The sequence below is a fragment of the Pocillopora verrucosa genome, chromosome 7 (assembly GCF_036669915.1).
Source record: "Pocillopora verrucosa isolate sample1 chromosome 7, ASM3666991v2, whole genome shotgun sequence".
In the NCBI taxonomy this organism is placed as follows: domain Eukaryota; kingdom Metazoa; phylum Cnidaria; class Anthozoa; order Scleractinia; family Pocilloporidae; genus Pocillopora; species Pocillopora verrucosa.
In genome coordinates this window covers 2004645-2026167 of record NC_089318.1, presented here as the reverse complement: position 1 = coordinate 2026167, position 21523 = coordinate 2004645, and the positions used below count along the sequence as shown (strand labels likewise).

The following is a 21523-nucleotide window of genomic DNA, read 5'->3' as shown; positions in this document are numbered from 1 at the left end:
ACAGCATTGTTGGCAAATGCAAGCATTATATGTTATCTTAGTTCAAGGAAAAATGCCACTCCCATTCTGAGGGCATGTTCCTTCCAGAAGAATTTAAATGCCTATATATTAAGCCTAGCTGTTTCTGATGCTCTTTGTGCAGTTATTGCAGTTCCACTAATCTGTTTTCAACTATACTTTGATATACTTCATCACCATTGGGGTTGTAGATTGGTTCGTTACATAAATTTCTTTTTTCCGTCTGTTACAATGAATAATTTACTGATTATCAGCATTGGAAAGTATTTTTCAACACGTAAAAACCCACGTATACTCCAAAATTCCACCGTTAAAAAGTTGTTGTGGTTTGCTTGGGTATCAGCTTCATTTTCTGCTTTAGCACCTGCTTCATCGGTCAAAGGCTTAAGATACGATTTTAATGCTACACATTACACTGTAAGTTGCCACTTCGACAATGGTTACTTCCCATTTAGAGCCACGATTATTACATACATAACAGTACAGTACTTTATTCCAAGTATTGTTATCGTTCTTATCTGTGTGTGCCTCATCTGGACTGTCCGTTCAAGAATGAAGAGAAAAATTGATATTCAACGTGATAATGGCATCAGAGCCATGTTAAGAGTCACCAATAGGCGATGTACGATTATGTTAATTGTAATAATGCTTGCAGCCTTTCTTCCATACTTACCCTATGCAGTTCTTGCTACCTATCGTGGTATTGGTTTCAAGTTAGGTACGAACGTTGAAACGTGGGTAATCGTTAGCCATTGCTATGCCGTATTGGCGTATTCCAACGGTTTCGTTAATGTGGTGATTTACTTTGTGCAAATGGAGGACTTTCGCTGCTATTTGAAGCGTAAATGTTGCGGGTTAATCAGTAAAGAGGGCCCAGTAAACTCTGTAGATGTGTTCATTCAAAGCAAAGAATAAAAAAAGATTAAGTTTTTCTGTCCGCGGTCACAGGGTTGGGACAAACAAGAAGGGAAAAAAAGAGGCCTGAATACCTTGTCAGGCGAAAGGAAAAAAAAGGCATGTGTACAAGTATTACGCGCGTGAATAAGACATCCAAAATGCTCACACGTGCAAATACGTGCGTCTTCTCTTTGTGTTTCTCGCATAGCATATGCACGAAAATAAAAAAACACAAAACACAGTTATGATAATTTATGCGTATATTAACTTGCTTCAAAACACGGTAGTGTCTAATTGAACGTCGCAAAAGTAAAACAACAAAGCGATGACAAAGGCAAACGAAGGTATTCATCATGATTAGCCAATGAGAACTCAAATAGGGCAAGCTTATGTAAGCGGAAAACTTGGTTGACCAGGACATGACTGGTTCTAGATTTCTAATTGGCTGAAAGGGTGTCGCGAGTTTTGTCTCGCAATCACAAAGCAAAGTAAAAAAAAGGCACAGAAATGTTAGATAATTCTCGACACTCAAATTAATACTGCCTTAATTAATTAAATTGCATCAACTTTATCGTGATAGCTTGGTTACATCAGTTATAATAAATATAAGTATTCACTCCGGATGTGTGTTTGACTCATTTCTTTGATTGAATTTGGAGGTTCCGTGTAATTAAAGAGTATGGCATCTCTGCCAGTCCACCGCAAACAGTCTTTGCTCGGCCCTCCACCACTTCCCGCTGTCCCACATGTCCATTATCGTGTCGTTCCAACATACCTCTTTAGTTGCATGAAGTGAGTAACACTCTGGCTACCCATCTCCGTGGTTACCCCCCCCCCCTCCTCCGCCATCCAATCATTTGTCAAGGTTCCGTCACTTTGGTGGTAGCCACTATTATCACATGACCCGTGCGGTCCCGTGCTCGCAATCCCATAGAAAACCTCTCTGGTATGGAAAAAGCCTTCCGGCATTGAACTCTTAAAGCTTTCTTGCAAAAACACCAAAGGAAAAAAAGAAGAGTGTTTCAAAAAGTCGTCTTTTTCGACAAATTGTGAGTTTCTTGTTTTGACTCGAAAAAACAAAGGAAAAGTTGCGTAGCGTTAGGTGTAAGCAAAATTTTCAACATTTCGAGGTCATTTTAATTGGGAATACTGTCCTATCTGAGAGTTTACAAGTTGATATCTAAGAGATAAAATTAGCAAAATTGACAATCATGTGCGCTATTGACCAAGAGTGAAGTCAAGATGGTTGGATATTGGCCGTCTTCCTTTCTTTGCTTTTTTATGGACTGAGACAAAGCCGAGATCTATAAAAACCGCTGCCAGCTATATAATAACCACAAAACACGAATCGAAATGGGCAGGAATGCAATTTTATGGGGACAACTTTAAATAATTGAATTTGATAAAGCATCGACGAGTGAAAAAAAGATGAGAAAAGAAATATTACTTGACGAATTGGCTCGTCCCAGCAACAAATGGAAATCAATGTTAAATAGAGACATATACCATATCAATGGCGATAGCCGTTATGGTAACGCGCTGTCGTTGAAAGAGAAATCTTCCCTGCAATCATTATTTTCGCTCACTGTCAAGCCAGCGATTTTGTCGGTGTATTGTTACTCTATGCGTATATTAAAGAAACAGCTATGATCACCTAAAATTGAGTATGTAAAGTGAAAAAGGTTAAAGGTTTGTACTTGACCCAAAGGGCTCATTGTCCCTGAGCTTATTCTTGTTTCCTTGAAATAAAGCCAATAGGAATATTACCACTGGCCCCCTTGGATAATGCTAGTCTATCGAAAGGTTACCTCCCAGCATTTCAGTAGGCTTCCCAGACAATATGCTGGTACTCATTTATACTCCTGGATGGAAAGAGGCATTGTGAAAGTTGAGTGTTTTTCCCAAGAACACTCTCGAGCTACTGTGGAAACTCGCCCCTTTAGTTAAATATGGGCAGTTTTGTTTTGTATCGTTAATAATAAAATGCACTCTAGTGTGGCTATTTGTCGATTTGTCGGGCATTTGCATAACCGACTCTGATTATAACGTAAACGAAATATATTTCCTTCAATTGATACTGGTTAAGAATCCCCACATGACCTGCAGATAACTGCCACAAACAAGGGTGTACTTTGACATATAACAATGTTTACCTGGAAATGAGACTCTTTCAAGCTAAGATATTTGTATCCAGGCTCCTCTCTGAAAAAAGGAAATGGCAGATAGCTTTCTTAAGTTGACTGGGGTGATTTGGCACGTTTAATTGATTTTAATTTCCTCCATGCAATTCTCATACTTGGTGGTGGTCATTTCCTGCCTTGAAATGATCACAAAAACAAACTTAGCGCTTAAATCATAAACAATTAGGTATATTGATTGACTCCTTTCATCGCAAAATATTTGTTATTTGGTTTGCCTCCAAGATGTGTTATTTTAAATCATCGAAATTTTATTAACAGGGTTTTACCATGAAAATATCGATGAGCACACTGTTATGTTCGAATAATGTTTTCTTTTTGGTTTTGCAGAAATAACCGCGTCTCCAATAAGCAGGAACGGAAATTAAGAACTATTCAAAACAGAAAATTTCCTTTTAACGCACAATGTATCCATCTGTTTGTATTATCTATAGTATTAACCCGGTCTCGTATTTTTAATTTTGGAACTAATAACATTTCCTCGATCCTGAGCTCATAGTGGCTGAGTGACTCTTTGAAAGATAATTTTACTTGAGTGCTAATGTTCAGTTTTTGTTGGCTTTATAATTAGTATTTTAGCGGTTTTAAAGTTCAATTACATTTTTCGAAATTAAACTATGAACAATCCTAAGCCTTTAAACTTGACAAAATCATCAGGTTTTTTTACATTTTTGAGTCATATGAATCGAGAGACAACATTTTTCTAGTAATGTAAATTTTTACGGAAATGAAAATTCGTTCAATGAATGCAAAAAAAGCTACAATCAGACGGAGGCTTCCCACGACAATTGAAGATCAAAATGCTGCCAATTTCCATAAAACCTTCCATTTGTAAATATTACCTATATTCCTCATTACGCACACACTTGAATTTCAATGGAGACATTTCTTTAACGTTTAAACCCACTCTTCAAGTGCCTCAAAAAAACGTTTTGTTTATTCACTACAAGGCAGCGTAAGTAATGAATCTGCTTCAAATCATACAGCTAAAAGGAAACATGGAGATCCTGTGAAGAGAACGCGTCAACATTCTTAGATTGTTAAAATCCTTTAAATCTATACCTGCAGCAGATATATAAGCTTTCAGAAGGGCAGAAATGTAAAGGCCAACAAAACGAACAGGTATTTTAATGTTTTAATCTATGTTATGTCTTCAAATGTATGATACTTATGAAGTATTCAGGCTGAGCAATTTTAAAATATCAATAAACACGCATAACCACATTCACGTACAAACACACTTGGAATTAAAACTGCAAATCTCGACAATTTGTTTTGATTGCTTTCCTTTACAGTTTTAAACGGCCCGGAATACTAAATAGCAAAAGGTCTCAAACAGTAACATCGTATTCAGAAAATAGTGCAGTGAAAGTTTCACTCATAAACCTCATGTTGTAAACTTTTTAGTTCGGCTTTCCATTAAAATGAACGCCGAAATCCATAGGTTTTCTTAAAGGTGCCAAAGCAAAGCCGTTCTTACGAAAATGGGTGTTACCAGAATAACACTCTGAAAACGCATCTTCAGAAAAATGTGGGATATTTTAACTTAGTTGAAATAAAACAGCTGTTTTTCTTTTTCGCTAATTCTTCTACCCAGTAAAAAAAGAAACCAGGGGAATTTTACGTATTAGTTTCACCATATATAATTTCTTTATGCTCGTATACAAACTCAAGATTAGGAAAATTTGTCATTTGTATGCACCACATGTGAGAGGAGAGCTTTCAGTTCATTACAATCGCCTGGCTCAGATATGATTAAGGTCTCGAATTAAAATCTTGCATTTTTCCAAAGACTGAATTTTTTGTCCTTTGCTAATACAATAGGATATCCTGGAATAGGAAAACAGGATCAGAAACTTGAGAAATATCATCTGCATATCGCAGATTGTAATCAGCCGCTCCACAAACGGAGTTAAAAATGTTTCTTGACGTGATTCAAACCATAATTTTCAGTAGTTGCACTATTTTTTTTTCAAGCTGTTGCCTTTTTCTGCAAAACTTTACGTCATCTAAGCTCGGAATCATACCGTAAAATACGATTTTAAATGAAACTAACCAACAAATTGACAAATAAATAGATTGATAAACAAAAATAAAACAAAATTTATTTTCAACCAATTTAAATGCCGTAAAAGCGGCTAAGTTTTTAACGAAACTGTTGTATTGCGTCGGTGGGGAAGTATAATAAGCTAATTTGGTTTTATCAACTAAGTTAAGGATGTAAATTGGCCACCGTGAAGAGTTGAAGTTTCGAGCGTTAGCCCTTCGTCGGAGCGAACGGCAGTATTGTTTAACTTAAAGATGACCGGTACTTAAAATCGAAATTTTCCGTGATCTTTCAGCTAGCAAAACCAGGTCCATAACTGATGCCCTAACCTTGTAGTTGGAATGCAGGTCGGATGTATCCAGTGTACTTTCATTCAGAAAAGGAAGTCCTAGATCATAAAAATATTATATAAATATCAGGTTAGTATCTTCAAGAAGTGAGTTCTTGGAATTTTTTATCATTCTTGATTAATAGTTTCACCCCACTAACCCACCCCCCTCCTTGGTCAAAAAAAACTCCCACAGAAGTCTTTCAGTTAAACCCGATTTTCACGAACAGAACTGTTTTCCAAAGAAGATGAACAGCTCTCAACAACATGGTAAATTTTTTTAATTTCATTTTTTCATTCTTGATTAACATTTTTCACCTCCTCCTCCCCCCCTCCTCCCAACCCTTAGCTACGAAAACCCTCATAGAAGTCTTTGCGTTTTTTCATTTCTCCTCAAGTGTGTCCCCAATACATGAAGCACTGGTCTCTTAGTAACCAATAACCTTTCCGTACTCCGGCAGCACCATTTTCTATTTTTGTAAAGTTTTTTATGGGAGTGATTATAAGAGGATATTCAAATCCTTAGAGCTCTGGTGGTTTTCATTGTGTTAAATTCATTTTCCCATAGGTTTCTTGGATTCAAAGGTTGCTGGTAGATGCTCAAATTGGAAGGCATGAATGCCTCTTGCTGTCTCTCCACACATAACGTGTCTTCGCATGCCAACCAAACAGGCCTTTCGAGTAGCAAAATCTATGTGTTTTTACCTTTGAGCTCTTCAACCAAACTTACGTTGCTGATGTTTTCTGTAATTATGGGTATATTAGCGTTTTTCGGAAATGTTCTCATACTTTGTTTTGTTAAGTCGAACCAAAGTGCAGCGTCCTTTCTAAAGTCTTGTTCTTTCCGGAAAAATTTTGATGTCTACATCTCCAGCCTTGCTATATCTGATGCACTTTGCGCGTTTATAGTTCTTCCGCTTACTGGTTGTCAGTTATTTTTTGAAGTTTTTGAACGAGGATGGGGCTGTAGAATCCTTCGCTACTTGGGTATTTTCTTTCCTTCAGTTACCATAAATAATCTGTTGATTATCATCTTTGGAAAATATTTTTCAACACGTCAGATACCTCGTATACTGAAACATTCTACTGTTAAAAAATTGCTTTACCTTACCTGGTTCTCAACATGTGTTTACGTATTGCTCCCCGTTGCAACTATGGAGGGGATTAGATATGATCTAAATGACACACATTACACTGTAGTTTGCAGGCCTAATCATCAGTATGTGTCATTTGGAGTAGTGAACCTGGCCTTTATAACTTTTCAATACTTTTTGCCAAGTATTGTGATTTTTACTTTAACTATATGCTTGATCTTGACTGTGCGGTCAAGAATGAAAAGAGCTATCGACATCCAATGTGATAATGCTATCAAAATCATGAAGAGGGCTGAAAACAGACGATTAACCATGATATTGGTTTCTATTATGCTTATGTTTATTTTTTCATATGCATTTTATTTAAGTTACTTAATTTTTACAATTTTGACAAGATCACAAGATCACACCATAAGTTTTGAAAGTGATTTTCTCATCCGCTATGTGGGTGCTCTGTTGGCGTTTTCCAACAGTCTCGTCAACGTGATAATATATCTTGTTCAAATGAAGGACTTTCGGCACTTTTTGAAAACAAAGATCACTTCGAATTTTTCGAACTAAAATTTGGTTGTTGATTTCAAAGGAATGTAAATGGGATTTATTCCAATATTGGCAAATCTAGTTTGAAATTCAGAAGCAAGATGTCTTAAGGCTTACATCCAGCTTACAAGACTCTTGACCCATCTTACAAGCGTAAAAGGAGCAGTAGTTGCAATTGATACTGAAAACGTCGATTGTCGTTGAGTTTTCATGGAAACCAGAAAACAGATTACTGCTTGCCACAATTCATATTGATACTGGCAACAGATTTATTAACAGTTTAGTAGCGTTTGGCGCACTACTCATTCTCAACTATGCCAGCAGGTTTTTATAATGTCTTCTTTTAAGTGCAGCAGGTCTTGCTAAAAGCCTCATTTGTAAATAGCCACGTCGGTGAAGAGGAAGAGGAAACGGCTCGTTTTCATCGTTTCGGATTTCACCGCAGCGCCATTTTTGTTCACGAAATTATTACATTGAATTATTGTAAACATCGCTGGCAAACGTGCCATACAAATTAAGTAATTTACTGTTATTATTATTATTATTTTGATAAAATGATAAACTTATATTTGTGATTTAAAAAAAAAATCGAAATTTATTACTTTAAATTATTATTGTTGATTGAGACAGTTACTAGAGATTTGAGTAAAGAGGAATGAAGTAATTGATTTCTTCTCATTTGGCACAAAGAACCCCTCTCCACTTTTTGAAATGCTGAAACACGCATGAGTCCAGCTTCTGATATAGAGCAGGCACCTGAACCAGTACCTGTTAGCCGTTCTGAACGAGTTTGTCGTCCAGTGGTCAGGCTAGATCTTTGAATAAAGATGTGAATATTGTATACCGTAATTAAAACACTCGTGATGCGATTTAGATTCTTCATGCAAAGAACTCTCTTAGTAACATGCCGCGAACTTGGTATCTACATAATTTTAGTTTAAATAGTTTGTATATGCCTTTCGCGTGATGCACGTCGTCTCTACTTTACAACCCGTTCCATCTCTATTTAAATAGGCCTTTAGGACATCAAGTTTTAATTAGCTAAAGGATCGATTCAGAAAACAATGGTCATTAAAACCTTGAAAGCGACGAAATGAGCTTTCCGGTTGATTCCCAAACGCGATAAGGCTGGAAAATGAAAACAGAGTGTTCCGCCTTCGAGTGCGGATTCACCGTGTCCTGTATTATTCAACAGAATATTTTGTTTTGAATCTGACAACTTCAAAACTGTTCGAGACAACGCTAGGTGGTTTTTTAGCTGCAAAGTTTGGTACAGTAAAGAACCTAGTAAGAACCTAAAATTTAATGACTTATTAAGCTAAAATTTCCTAGTTAAGCACCCCTCTTATGAGAACCATTCTTGGATAAAGTCTCAATACAAGAATTTGTTCAAATTTAGTAAAGTACATCGCATGCGATACAAAAAGGTCGCAAAAACTAACCAGAACACCGACGGTGTTCTAAGACCACAATACTGTACTGTCAAGCAGACATCCATAGCTGTGCAAAATATCCGACTGTATGTACAAGTTAACCATGTAGAGCGGGGCACTATGAGGCTGGCATACAGCGCAATATCACACTTATACCCACCAATACAAGTTTTTTTTTAACAAAAATTAAGAACGCGATTGAGAACCTTGGTAGTCTAATTTCACAGTAAACTTAAATCTATACAAAAACCTGTGGAGGCCAAGTTGAGAAAACCTAGGTTCTTATATGCGGTTTTTCACTGTGACGGTGACAGTTTTTTAATAGCGAGTTGAAACTGGCAGATCAAGATATATTCTCCAATACTGATATCAAAGATCTGCATTCATATAGGTTTTAGGGCCACCCTTTGAGGGAGCAAATCAAACCTTGTGGGAATATCGTTACATCAAGGAACTAATGTTTGGAAATCACGGAAGTACCTCGAGATACCTCTATTTGACATTAGCTGGTTCGGAAAAAGCTGTTCAGCACTGCACTCTCTTGTACTATCTTTTCACAACCTCCGCTAATTTCTATCAAACGCGAAAAAAACATAGGGAACTTCCTGGTCATATGTTCATTTCAAACCAATGACCAACCTGACTTTCATTCGCTCATGATGGAAAACTTGTCCCAGACGACTAGGTAACCGATTCTAGGAACACCTTCGCGACGTAGAAAGAAATGACAAAGACGCATCCAAATCAGTCGCTAGACACTTCAGTCTCCCGAGTCATTCTAGGCAGCTTATGGTAGCTTACGGCCTTTTCTAACACCACTCGTTACTGTCAACACTTTTTTATTCGAGTTTTCCGTATATATTAAACAGTTGATAAAATAAACATTTTAAAAACTATGTAGTTTGAGTTATATTAAAACACTTTCTTTTGGGACAGTCATCTGTTATGCAGAAACAACAATAACAGCACAGTCTAACCCGCGCCGTCAATACATTGTTAAAGCTTTTCTTTAAGAAAAAAATTACTTGATCTAAGAGCCTTAACACTTCTCTGAGTGCCGGCCTCTCTGTCATCACTGAAACTTCTCAAAGTATTAGGCAACAATGCATATATAACGTAGGACATTTTAATTGCGAAGGAATACTCAACAGTCAACAGAGATGAACAGCATTTTGTAAAGACGTCCCCTAATCGAACTTGATGAAATTTTGACTCCCAGATGGGAATAATGCGCAATTTCTCTTTACAAGTGACGATACTTTATCAAAAAAACCAGTGATGAGAATTGATAAACTTATCAGTTAGAGGGTGTAACTACCGTGACATCTCACTTAAATTCTCCACACCTAATCACAAGGCAATATCTGGTTGCTAAGTAAGAGGAATTACGAATTAGATCTTCAGAGCTTAAGGGACTTAAAGCCATTTCCGTAAAGAGGAGTTTTAGTAATACGCCATTAGCTTAATCGAACTCTCCGGTTGCTACGAACTATACTCGATTTTTTTTTTCGCAGTTCGATTCAGCGGAGCTCAACTGAATACTGTGTATATTAACAAAGTTCACTCGAAGAGCGAGAAAGTACAAGCTATTCGCCGAGTTTTAAATAACAAGGCTATCTTGCTGAGCTAGGTCGACTTAAGACAATCTTGTCACTATTCATGTCTGGAGTGTAGTCAACAAAGTTGTTAACTCGACGATTTGTGTCTGGATCGAATTTACCACTGTTGTTGTTTCGCAAATATCGACCGAACGTTACAAAGGTAGATATTCGCGTCATCACGGGTAGGTAATTCGTGTAATCCGCGTTTTCCAAATATGATCTTGGCACTATGGGGTTTAGAACACCGAGGGTTCTCTTGCTCGTTACCACACTCCTGTCAAAACACCTCCACACCAACCGGGCGAGAGCTGGGTAAGAATGAAGACTGGGCAAGGTCTGAACGTGTTAGAACGACCTTGATAATCGACGTGCACTTTTATAAATCTGTTCGAAGAAAAAAAAAAACATCATGTTATCGCTGCTCCGCTCCTTTCAGTTCGTAGTTGAACACATGGTGGAGCTTTTCCATGTCAAAATGCTTGACTGAAAAACGCAATTCCAACCCTGTGTTGAAAGCACTGAAACACACACAAAAAGAAAAACCGTGTAGTAAGATTCCTTAACCTACCCATCGTCCAAAACCTTGGGAAGTGCTTCATAGAAAATGCTCTCGCTTGGCAGTTTCCTTCGGCACTTGAATATCCTTTCGAGTTCTTTTCCTTCCGCGAAGCTTTTCTCTGACCTCTCGTAAGTGACATCTAACCGTAGATTTGTATTCAAATGGAAAATCTCCATGACCTCCTCTTGAGAAGGTAGTTTGTCATGTTCCCAGGGGAATAACAGCATATCCACCGGGCATTCTCCACTATTCTCTAAGGAACCAGCTGATAAAAAAAATTGACGGAAGAAAATCAGCATAGTGTGAAAGAGAAGTACCTTCTTTAATGACATCCCAAAAAAACGGCTGCATAGGATAGCAGCTGAGGAACGAAAATTTGCAAAGTTTCGTGCGAAACTCAGTTACATTCAAATTGAAGTCAGAAATCGAGGAATTCTCAAAGATGTGAAAGAAAGATGAGAAAATCCCGAATGACAAGTAAAAGGCCGTGAGACTAACCTAAGTTACACAACATAGCGGCACGCAATAATTAGTCCCATTCGCTGAAAACGAAGCACTACAATTTGTCAATCACAATTTGAGAAACCCATGCAGTCGCGCATGATCTGAACTGCAAACGCAGCACGGCGAGGAGGAAACGCGCCTAAAAGCAAGTCGCGACCGCGATTTTCTCGGAGAGACTGAGCATAATCATCGGAGAATACTAGTTAAAACTGCTCTGATACTCTACAAACAAAGTAAGACAAAATCGATTAACTTCTAGTAACCACCGACGGAAAGAAGGTCTCTTTCGTCGGTCCGACCATACGGCCGTAGATACACAATGTTCCTATGTTTAATCACCAATAACAAATCCCATATTATAGTCTACAGTCTACCCCCTTTGAAATTATTCTTCCCTCCTCTCTTCCCCCTTTCCCCCTCCCCCCCCCACCCCCTGTAAAAAACTTTGCTGTAAGCCTGAAGGCATGTTCACTTACTGTACACTGATTACCGCCAGCCGGGGGGACCGTAGTACCTGAATTGGCACGGTGCTCGGCATCTGCGGTGTGGCTTCTTAGTATGCACTGATACACTTATCTATTAAGGTGAAACTGACAAAGCAAAAGTATTTAATTTGGGAAACCCTCACCAAATAGCAGCACAAACAAAATAAAAAAAAATTAAAACAAACGAAAAAAGACCTTAAGGAACAGGCTCTTCTACAAAATTACTACCGAATTTTACAATTAATCTTAACCCTTTGACTCCCAGATCAAATTTATCATCCTCCTTACTGTCAACCATACAATTCTTAGAATGTTAGTTCAGAGAATTTAGCATTAGATCAACTAATTATTCCCAAATTGATATTTTTCTTCTTCTTCTTTTCTTATTCTCATCACATATCTGGTTGATATTGTATTGATATTGTAAGGAGAAATTCTGTCTTGGTCACTCATGGAAGTTAAGGGTTGAGGCAAAAGGAGAGCATCATAGCTGATGAGGAATGAGCTGAGAATTCTATTACAATAAACCTCAAATTAAGGGAATATGAAATAGTTTAACTGATGAAGACGGGCATACGGACAAAAAGAATCTTCGTATTGTATTAACAAGCCCGAACCCTATCACGTTTTTTTGATAAAGAAAATTTGCTCAGTTTTCAAGTTTGCACGATTACTTCTCGTAAAATTTTAAAGGTTCAGTAAATCTTTCTTCAATCTTCCTTTGACCAAATGAACTTCTAGCGTGGTTAAAAGAGTTTACGATTTCACAATTCACAGTTAAATAGAACAGACACTTACTGTAAACAATTTCTCTTTCGTTCACTTCATCTTGCAATTTTTGCAGCTGATGAAGTGATTCGTACATGGCCTTGTAATCAGGCACTTTACTTCGGACATCCGGTCCAACCGGGTGCACGATACCGGATTTCCAGCGCCTTGGGAGTTCCTCGAACAAGTTCCCGTCGGGTAATCCCTGAACCATTCCCTGTCCCCAGCCGAAGAACCACGAGCTACCGAGCTCGTGCAACATTCCTGTGAGTCTCTCTTCGTCTTGATCCGTAAAGTCAAACGAATGATTCATGTAATTTCTCCAGAAGTATCCCGTGGACAAGAGTAGCTGAAATGAAGAAGATTAAAGTGTAAACTTGGGATTTTAGTTAAAAATTTCCGCGTCTCACACAGTAGAGAATGACGACGGTTGTGAAAAAAAAAATCCAACTGCAAAACAAAACCAAAAGTAAGATGAACTATGGAGGGCTTTTTCCATGCCTTCCGTGTCAATAAAATTATAAAATTATAATTCTGGAAAAAATTTCTGGAAACATTTGTATTAAACAGTGCTTGATTCCGTACTCTCCAAAAATTATGTCGTCACCGGGAAGGCTTACTATGATCTACGACTGATTAAGTGCAAAAGAAACGAAATCTTTAAAATGTACACTACACATTTTGTATTGAACCTTTGAAAAATGCTCTAATTTGTAGAAACTCGCTCACTTACCCTCCATTTTTTGCAGACGCACATGCAGATCCTGATGTCTTTAAGCTCAAGATTAACCATAATTTGGTAGAAAACTTCGGGGGCGAGTAAATCAAGCAGGCCATTTCCACCGTTGTTTTGGTAGAAAATTTCCAAGGTCCGTGGTGTCAAAGGTGATTTCATATCGCAGAATTTATTGCTAAGCGAACTCCACTGGTTACAATTACTGCGAATATATGGGAAAAAATAAGAGTAATTTATTTTCACGAGCCAATCCCTTGTTAGAACAGTATACTGTGTTACACAATCTTAAAATCTTGGGTCGAAATTACGGCACAAGAACGACTCCCAACGGGGTATTTTCAAAGCATACTACTTGTAAACACATGATTTTACTGCTCGTCTGGGCAAGAAAAAAAGAAATTAATTTGTTTCAGTCTTCGGTATAAATTTGTGGACATTTTCAACATTATTTATCCCCCTTGCGTTTAGGAAGGAAGTCGAGTAAAGCATGAATAAAGAAATTATTGAAGGGGCAAAACTGAAATGTGATACTTAACACTTGCACGTTTCCCGGGAGAGTTCAAATGTGATTGTAAACAAAGCCCCAAAACTTTCAGTCGATAATAAAGTTATTTCAAAGACACAAAAATAAGATGAAAATTTTTGTCTCCTGGAAATTAAATGAATGTATGAACGGGTATAGACCGCAAGCATAAATAATGAAGAATCAAATCTTCAATCGCGTTTGTTTCGCTTCTTATTGGCACTAGCAGAAATTAGCATTGCACAATCGAACACGAATTTCGCAATACCAAGCTTAGGAATCGAAAAACGCCGCAAGAAAGTAAAGGACGATTGACTAAGAGGAGGAAAAATATTCGTTACTCTTCTCGACCTTGAAAAATAAAAAAAAAAAATTCAGATAGAGGAAACAAATTTATTTCTAGAAAAAAGCATCCCCGCTAACCATGACTTTGCATTTCTATTTTCACATCAAGTCTTCACACTCCTCGAGTGTCTGACAATCAACTGTCCCCTTTGCTTTCACTTTTACCTCCAGTCTAAGTACAAAGCGTGCAGAAGGCTACCGTGGCGACAGCGAAAGGCCTCCAATTTTATGTTTTAAACTTTTTTTTCCCCTTAATGATTCCGCTTCCTGCAAGTATGCACTAATAATATTTCCTGGGCTTCGAGTTTCTCGACTTACAAATCCTTTCTCGTTTAAATGTACGCTTACGGTTAATTCTTTGTTTCGTATCCTTACCTACCTTACAAAAATTAACCTTGATACGAAAATCGCAATTCGTAAACGAATCGTAAATCCCAAAATCCGGGAAAAAAAAATTGATGTTGCAGCGACCGATCGCACTGGAGCTAAAGGAGGAAGGTACTCTCTGAGAAAAATATCAGTAGTAATGGCAATATTAATTCAGATAAAACTTCATTCCTAAGATTTTACGCGTAAGAATTTAAAATCAAAACACAAAATCCAAGAGAATAGTGTTAGTCTTCTCGCAAAAGCACACTGCACCAAGCACACTGTAATCTCGATTGAAGATATTGAAGGCATTGTTTACAAGAAAAAAAACCTTAATATTAATTTTTTAATCTGGAGACTTCGAATTCTCTACTTCAGTTCCATTGAAAACTTTTGCAACAAATAATGCGAGACAATGATCGAACCGTAAGAAGCGACTAGGAAGAGAAAATTTCGGCTAGAATCGGCGCGTTTTAAGTCGGATTATGAACACTGCTGTAACTGCATTGTAATCAAATTTTTCGAAACAGCTGAGAACAACGAAGTGAATATTTCCGGTTCATTAACTAAATGACTTGAGGGGTTAAAAAAGGTTGGCTAATGGAAATTTTTCAGATGTATCTCAGGTTCCTCGTCGGAACTTCGAATATCCGCATCTCTAGGTAAACTGCAAGACTAGAAATGAATGAATTTGAGTGTCACAAACCTGTTTAGAAACTGCTCCGACCTGTTCCGTTCAATCGAGTACAGATTGTTATTCTTCAGTACTATCCCACGATCAAGTGATATTACCTCCAAGCACGTGCCGGAAGTCAAATCGTGGCCCTAATATGGAAAAGAACAAAAGAATGATGAAACATTGACCACAATAAGCACGTGAAAGACCTCCCAGTGCTCATTCCTAAACAAAATGAACCTTTAGGGAGACCCCTGAAGTTCGTAGCACTGGAGACATGCGTACTAAACTGCTAAGTCATCGGTCTTAGTCTTCTCTCGGTATCCCGTGTGGCGGCCATATTGTAAAGAAGAGTTTCGAGATCTAGTGTTCTTTGAAGAAAAAATAAGGGCAACGTTTTAGACTATGAGCTCTATAGGAACCGGGGTAAGTGGAAGTATACACTATTAAACAATGACATGCAGCGAATAAGGCTTTTAAATCCGGTTTGAGATATGAATTCCGTAAAGAGTGTCCACGTGCATGTTGACAGTTTTATTTCAGTCTTAGTGTTGTCTCAAACCACCTTCCTACTAGTGCTGTAGATGATAACTGTATCTACGGCCAATTTTTCGTCGATTTTCGTTAAGCAAAGCAGGCAGAAACTTTCTCCCAAAGGATTTAATCTCACACTTCAATGAAACACTGAAGCTGCTTGTGAAATGGCAAAATAATATAATTCGTACAGTTTGAATTAAACCACTAAGTAACACATGATAATTACATTAATTATTTGAAAATTAATTTTGATCTTAGTGGAAGATTCTGTATGTTACAATTATGCCAGGAGCTGAGGAGAAAAAGGCACATTACTTGTACTTTAAAGAATAACCAACCTTTGATTATTCATAGATTTTACTTGAGTAGTGATTAGTTTTTCATCATACATGACTCAGGACTTTTTAGAAAACAATGTGCAATTTTCAAATTTTTTTTCAATTGTGATTCCCAAAGTAATCTTAGACTCAAACAAAACAAGATGAATGCAGAATACTACAAGCATCCAGGAACAACAACTTTTCTTAAGAGGAAGATGCAGCATTTTAAGTTTTATTTCCTTTATCTTGGATTTTTTCACCTTAGTGTAAGGTCTCACACGTGGAAGACATTTGGTTAAGCCATTTAGTCAAAAGAGTGATTGCAGATTGTGAGATGGCATCTGTTAGTGTTTAAACTTTAACTTTCTTTTCTCAATCTTTTCACAATGTTTATACCATTTGTGTTTGTTTTTGTCTTTCGTCTACTAGTATGACTTGTCTGCATCTCAGTTTTCTCCTGATGGAAGAGTATTTCAAGTGGAATATGCCGTAAAGGCAGTGGAGAATAGTGGGTAGGTTGTGTATTGTGATATCTTGAACTTTGGCATGCACTCCACATACATGTCCTTTTGCAAACCTACACGTTATTTTCTGTAGAAATCCCTTTTTAAATACGACTATGATGAAAAAAAAAATTTTCCTCTTTTCCTTCTAATTTTGATGTCCTTTTTGCCAAAGATCTCTATGTTAATTATTACACCTAAATTTGAGAAACAAGACAATTTTTAAGAACAATTCATATTTTGACATGTCGCCCAATACCAGATTATGTTTGAGTTGAGTTGCATTGGAAGAGCTGGAACAAGAGAAAAAGTGACATCACTTACTTAGTAATATAAGCTGTTAATTTGTGAACGAAGCTTATTATGTATGCAGCATAACAAACATCTTTTGGAATCATGGAAATTGTAAGAGATCTAAAAATCTGGGAATTTTATCAGGAAATTTGAGCAACTTGGATTGGTACATGACTTTGTATCCTCCTTACTTGGTCATCCCTCTGACTGGAAATATCGGAAAAATATTTGTAACTTTAAGAAATCTACTCTGACTTGCATGTGAAGTGTGTAGTAGAAGAGATTGAAATAACAGGACTCAGAGAAAATAAATTGACTGTTCTGTATTTCTCCACAGAACTATTGTTGGCATCAGAGGAAAGGATGGGGTTGTGTTTGGTGTTGAAAAGCTTGTCCTTTCAAAATTGTACGAATATGGTGCAAACAAAAGAATCATACATATAGACAGTCACATTGGAATGGTGAGTACAGTACATGCATACACATGTACTTTGGAATAAGACACTAACAATCAATCCTTTTAGACTGCAGTAAAAGTATGTTTGCTTATTTCAAACACAGTTGTATATAATTTCAATGTTTTGTCTGTACACAATTTATTACTGTCATCAGTGTGAGGCTAGCTGATGTGTATGGCTTTATTGACTTCAGTGATGTGAACTGAACACTGCAGTGAAAATTAAATCCTGCTCAAAAAAGTTTCCATCAACTAAAATGAGCTCAATTCCCTTTGTGTTCTAAACCTGGGTAGAAATTTGTTTTAAAGTTATAGTATATCAAAAGCGAATTCAACATGTAAAATGAATTTACACAAATATTGTGACTGACAACTTATTTGTACTTCAAGTCTGCTGTCCATTTTAGAGTAATACCTAGTGAACAGCTTGCATTCAGATTGTGTATGTACAGGTTGTGTTCTGTAGCTCAGTGTATTTGATATCCATGTATACTTTGTTTGTTTTTGCACCACAGGCTGTGGCAGGATTGATAGCTGATGCTAGACAAGTATGTACAGATTTTTTTAATGTACACAAATCATCTCTATATCATAGAACTCACTTTGTACAAGCCTTCTGATAGATTTGTGAAATTTTAGAAGTTGTGAATTTTCCTGAAGGTCACATTATCTGACAGGAATAGGTTTATCAGTTGTGAGGTAAACCTCTTATACCTCAGGTCATAAAGACCTTTAAGTAAATTTTCCAATGGTGATGTGGACTACATATATTTTAATTTGGTGGTTGTTGTCAAACATTTCTGTTGTTGATTTTAAGATTGTTAGTGTTGCCAGGGAAGAAGCTGCCAATTACAGATCAACTTATGGATCTCCAATACCTTTGAAAGTAAGGCTATGAAATCATTGCACTTACTGTAATTTTACCATTGAAGTTACTCAAACAGGTTGTACAGTATTTTTGAAAGTGGCAGATGTGACACCATTCATGTTTTTAAGTTTCTGGCTTGTTTATTTACATCAGTGTTTTGTGTTTCCAAACATTACAATAAATATTGCTCCATTACTTACAATGGCCTGCCCCACCTTCATGTAGTACATTTTTGTTCTCAACATTTCCCCTTTTATTGTATTTTTTTATTTTCACATCAATAATCAAAATCATCTTTAGTTCGCTGTTTTCTTGTACTATTAGTAACACTGAAGTGCACTGAATGGGAATTCTTGCTTTGTACTCAATAAAGTTTGGACACATTGATTCATCTCACAGTTAATTTTAGTATTTTTGACATGTTGTATGTTTTTTTTTCAGTACCTTGTTGATAGAGTGTCAGGTTACATTCATGCTCACACATTGTACAGTGCTGTTAGACCATTTGGTTGTAGGTGAGTGGCTCAATGTACATGCTTTGTAATGGTTTCATTTTGCATTTTGTCCTTTATCTGTAACAATCTACATTTGTACTAAGAAGTCACATTACCACATAGGGTAGTGTATGAAAAAAAAACTCAAATTGGCTTTTTTGTACTTTCCTAACTTTCTTTTCCTTCCAGCTTTTGTTTCAGATCTCAACTTTCTTGTGTCATGCTTCCCAGTTCTTATTTTTGTTTGTCAAATCCAATTGTTGTATTGTAGATAAAATCCAAGATCCTGAAAAATACTGCTGGGATTTTCTTAGAAACATTTAAAAATGTTTCTATAGAACAATCTGCATTTTGTTTGGTGTGTTGCTGTACTGTGAATGATCGGCACCTTTCTTTCTCCCACAGTGTTCTGTTAAGTTCCCATGGACCTGATGGACCAGAGCTCTTTATGATAGACCCCTCAGGAGTATCATGGGTGAGGAATGTCTGTCCTCATGTCTTGTTCAATGAGAATGTTAATTATATAACATGTAGTTTGATAAATTTTAATTTTTTTAACTGCTCAGTAGCTTCATTGAAAGTTTCTGCATTTTATTACGCATGTAGTGTAAACATAAAAACAAAACATATGACGAGGTCAAATTGTTTTTTAATTTTTTTTTTTCGGCTGGATTTTTAGGGGTTCCATGGCTGTGCTGTTGGGAAGGCAAAGCAAGCTGCAAAAACAGAAATCGAAAAACTTAAGGTCAGTTTACCACCAATTATTTCAAGTCCTAATGAAGATGGTTTTCCCCAGCTTTACCATGAACAGTTACAACTACCTGTAATCTAATAAAAATTTGAACAATTTTTTGGCTGGACTGAATATCATGTCAAACTTCAAATCCCTTCTATTCTAATATTTGTCAATTTTTGTTCTTTCAGGCATCTTTTGTATTGTTTGTGTAACCTTAGTGGATTTTTCAGTATTTTACAACATTTTATCCTTTTTATTATCCTTGTCCAAAAACTTATTCAGATTATGAGTGTTTTTCTTTATATTTGTATGGTTACCGTAATACATGTATTTGTGGAATTTATGAATTTTGTTTTTGTTTACAGATGAAAGATATGACATGTGAAGAATTAGTGAAAGAAGTTGCTAAAATGTAGGTTGGAAATTTTATTTTAGGTTTGAAAAGTCTTTGCTTTTTCAATACCATGTGGAATTTTTTGAATTTCAAATTGCACTCATTTGTTTTCTTCTTGTAAATGCCCTGTGCCTCCTCAAATGCATTGTTCTTTGAATTGCCTCACTGGAATATTTGCTGAACTCTTGATTTAAAAAAATGTTTGAAATAAGCCCCTGCCCACCCACCTCTCATCCATTACTTGTTAGGCCATCTCTCCATTGCACTCAACACTGAAGAGAATTTTCGCTCGGTTGTCAAATGAAAAAAGCTTTGGTTTCCCACTTTTCTTTAAGTCTACAATCCTATCATTCTTACAATGATTTACCTCATCACATATGTACATGAATTTTTCGCAGAATATATGTTGTACATGATGAAGTCAAGGACAAAAACTTTGAACTGGAGTTAAGCTGGATAGGAGAAGGTATTCTTTATGATTTCATTGTTGCCATTCTCATGGCTCACATTTGAATGACAGCCAGCACAATGCGCTTTCAACTTTGTAAGTCTGAGGAATTGGTCCCAAATTTAGTTGAGTGACGAGAGGAAGGAAAACCGATGAAGCCCCTCAGACACTCATTCACTTTATAGCATCAAATTTGTGGTACTTAGGACAAATTGGTACAATAGTCACCCAAAGCGTCAGGGCTACAAGTCTAACAGTGTACCTTTGCACTTTTTTTTTAACCAAGATATCGTATCAGCCAATCAGAACAAAGGTGAATTTCAAGAGGAACCAATGAGATGACAAGTTGTTCTGACTAATCACAGAGCGAGGTTGAAGGACATACCTTTCATACAATTACCGAATTTCTTTCGGTAATCTAATGAAAACTGCACTTTATGTATGTATGCATGTCTTTTTTACAGTTACCAATGGTAAACATGAGTGGGTACCCAAAGATATCGCACAAGCGGCTGAAAAATACGCGAAGGTTAGTAAACTGTAACTAAACGAAAGAACTAGAACATCATGACACATAATACAGGATGGAAAGTTCTCCTGGATTTCTAGGCTGTCCTCGGTTTCTGCTTTCTGTTCATGACCTGCCTATGTTTTCTTGCAGGAATCACTTGAAGAGGAATCCAGCTCAGAAGATGAAGATTGAGATATCAAGATCCTTGTTCTGTTCGTTTAATTCGTACTGCAGTAGTGACGTGATTTCCCAGCAACAGAAGAGCGCTCAAGACGTTAACGGGACTTCGTCGTCGCGTTTGCCAGTTTATGTCAAATTTTATGTGTGTAACATATTTTGTAGAATTTTCAATCTCAGAATAAACGTTTGAATAACGTTTTAATTGTCTTTCGCTTGATTTAATTTGTGCGGAGGTGATGTCACATCATATACTACATCGTGCGGAATGATTTAGTAGCCATGTGATCATTTTCGCGGCAAAATTATGTTTTTCTTTAGCTTGCGTTATGGTTTTGTGGCTTGGAGCCGATAGTAGTTTGTGGTTTTTCATGAGGACGCCAACTAATGAACATGCATGATGCAGATGATTTGTATTGAGACACAAGACATTTCTGAAAACTCAGTTGCGGTGCAGGCCGCTAACAAGGGTTACTACTTCACAGCCACTTCCATCTCACCGTAAAGATGACTGGGAAGAGAGACGTTGAGAGTGGATTGAGAAATTAGTTCTCATATAAATGATTCTGATTTGAGTTTGGTTGGCAAAGCCAAAACTGCCTAATGGGACTGCTGTAGTGCCGTGTCACGTGACAAGGACGAGATAGTGAACCGGGCCCCCAA

The 21523-nt window shown here is 37.0% G+C and overlaps 2 protein-coding genes across 3 annotated transcripts; one reads left to right on the top strand and one right to left on the bottom strand.

Moving 5' to 3' along the window:
• Window positions 1-9377: 9377 nt before the first annotated feature.
• On the bottom strand, window positions 9378-15286 carry LOC131782255 (uncharacterized). Of its 2 annotated transcripts, XM_059098982.2 has the most exons (6): window positions 15152-15274; window positions 14456-14581; window positions 13206-13410; window positions 12503-12821; window positions 10725-10980; window positions 9378-10540 (listed from the first exon to the last, which is right to left on the bottom strand). In XM_059098982.2, exons 3-6 carry the CDS (start codon window positions 13365-13367, stop codon window positions 10420-10422), a joined length of 858 nt encoding a protein of 285 aa, XP_058954965.2. In that variant the 5' UTR covers window positions 13368-13410; window positions 14456-14581; window positions 15152-15274; the 3' UTR covers window positions 9378-10419. The 2 variants fall into 2 exon arrangements, with proteins under 2 accessions (XP_058954965.2, XP_058954964.2); XM_059098981.2 differs by lacking the exon at window positions 14456-14581 and having other exon boundaries at window positions 15152-15286.
• A 125-nt stretch (window positions 15287-15411) lies between these two features.
• On the top strand, window positions 15412-21059 carry LOC131782218 (proteasome subunit alpha type-3). Its single transcript, XM_059098928.2, has 12 exons — window positions 15412-15547; window positions 16408-16490; window positions 17113-17236; window positions 17748-17780; window positions 18050-18118; window positions 18542-18615; window positions 19000-19069; window positions 19274-19339; window positions 19696-19742; window positions 20123-20190; window positions 20637-20701; window positions 20834-21059. The coding sequence occupies exons 1-12, from the start codon at window positions 15527-15529 to the stop codon at window positions 20873-20875; spliced, it is 762 nt and encodes a 253-aa protein (XP_058954911.1). The 5' UTR covers window positions 15412-15526; the 3' UTR covers window positions 20876-21059.
• The last annotated feature ends 464 nt before the right edge of the window (window positions 21060-21523 follow it).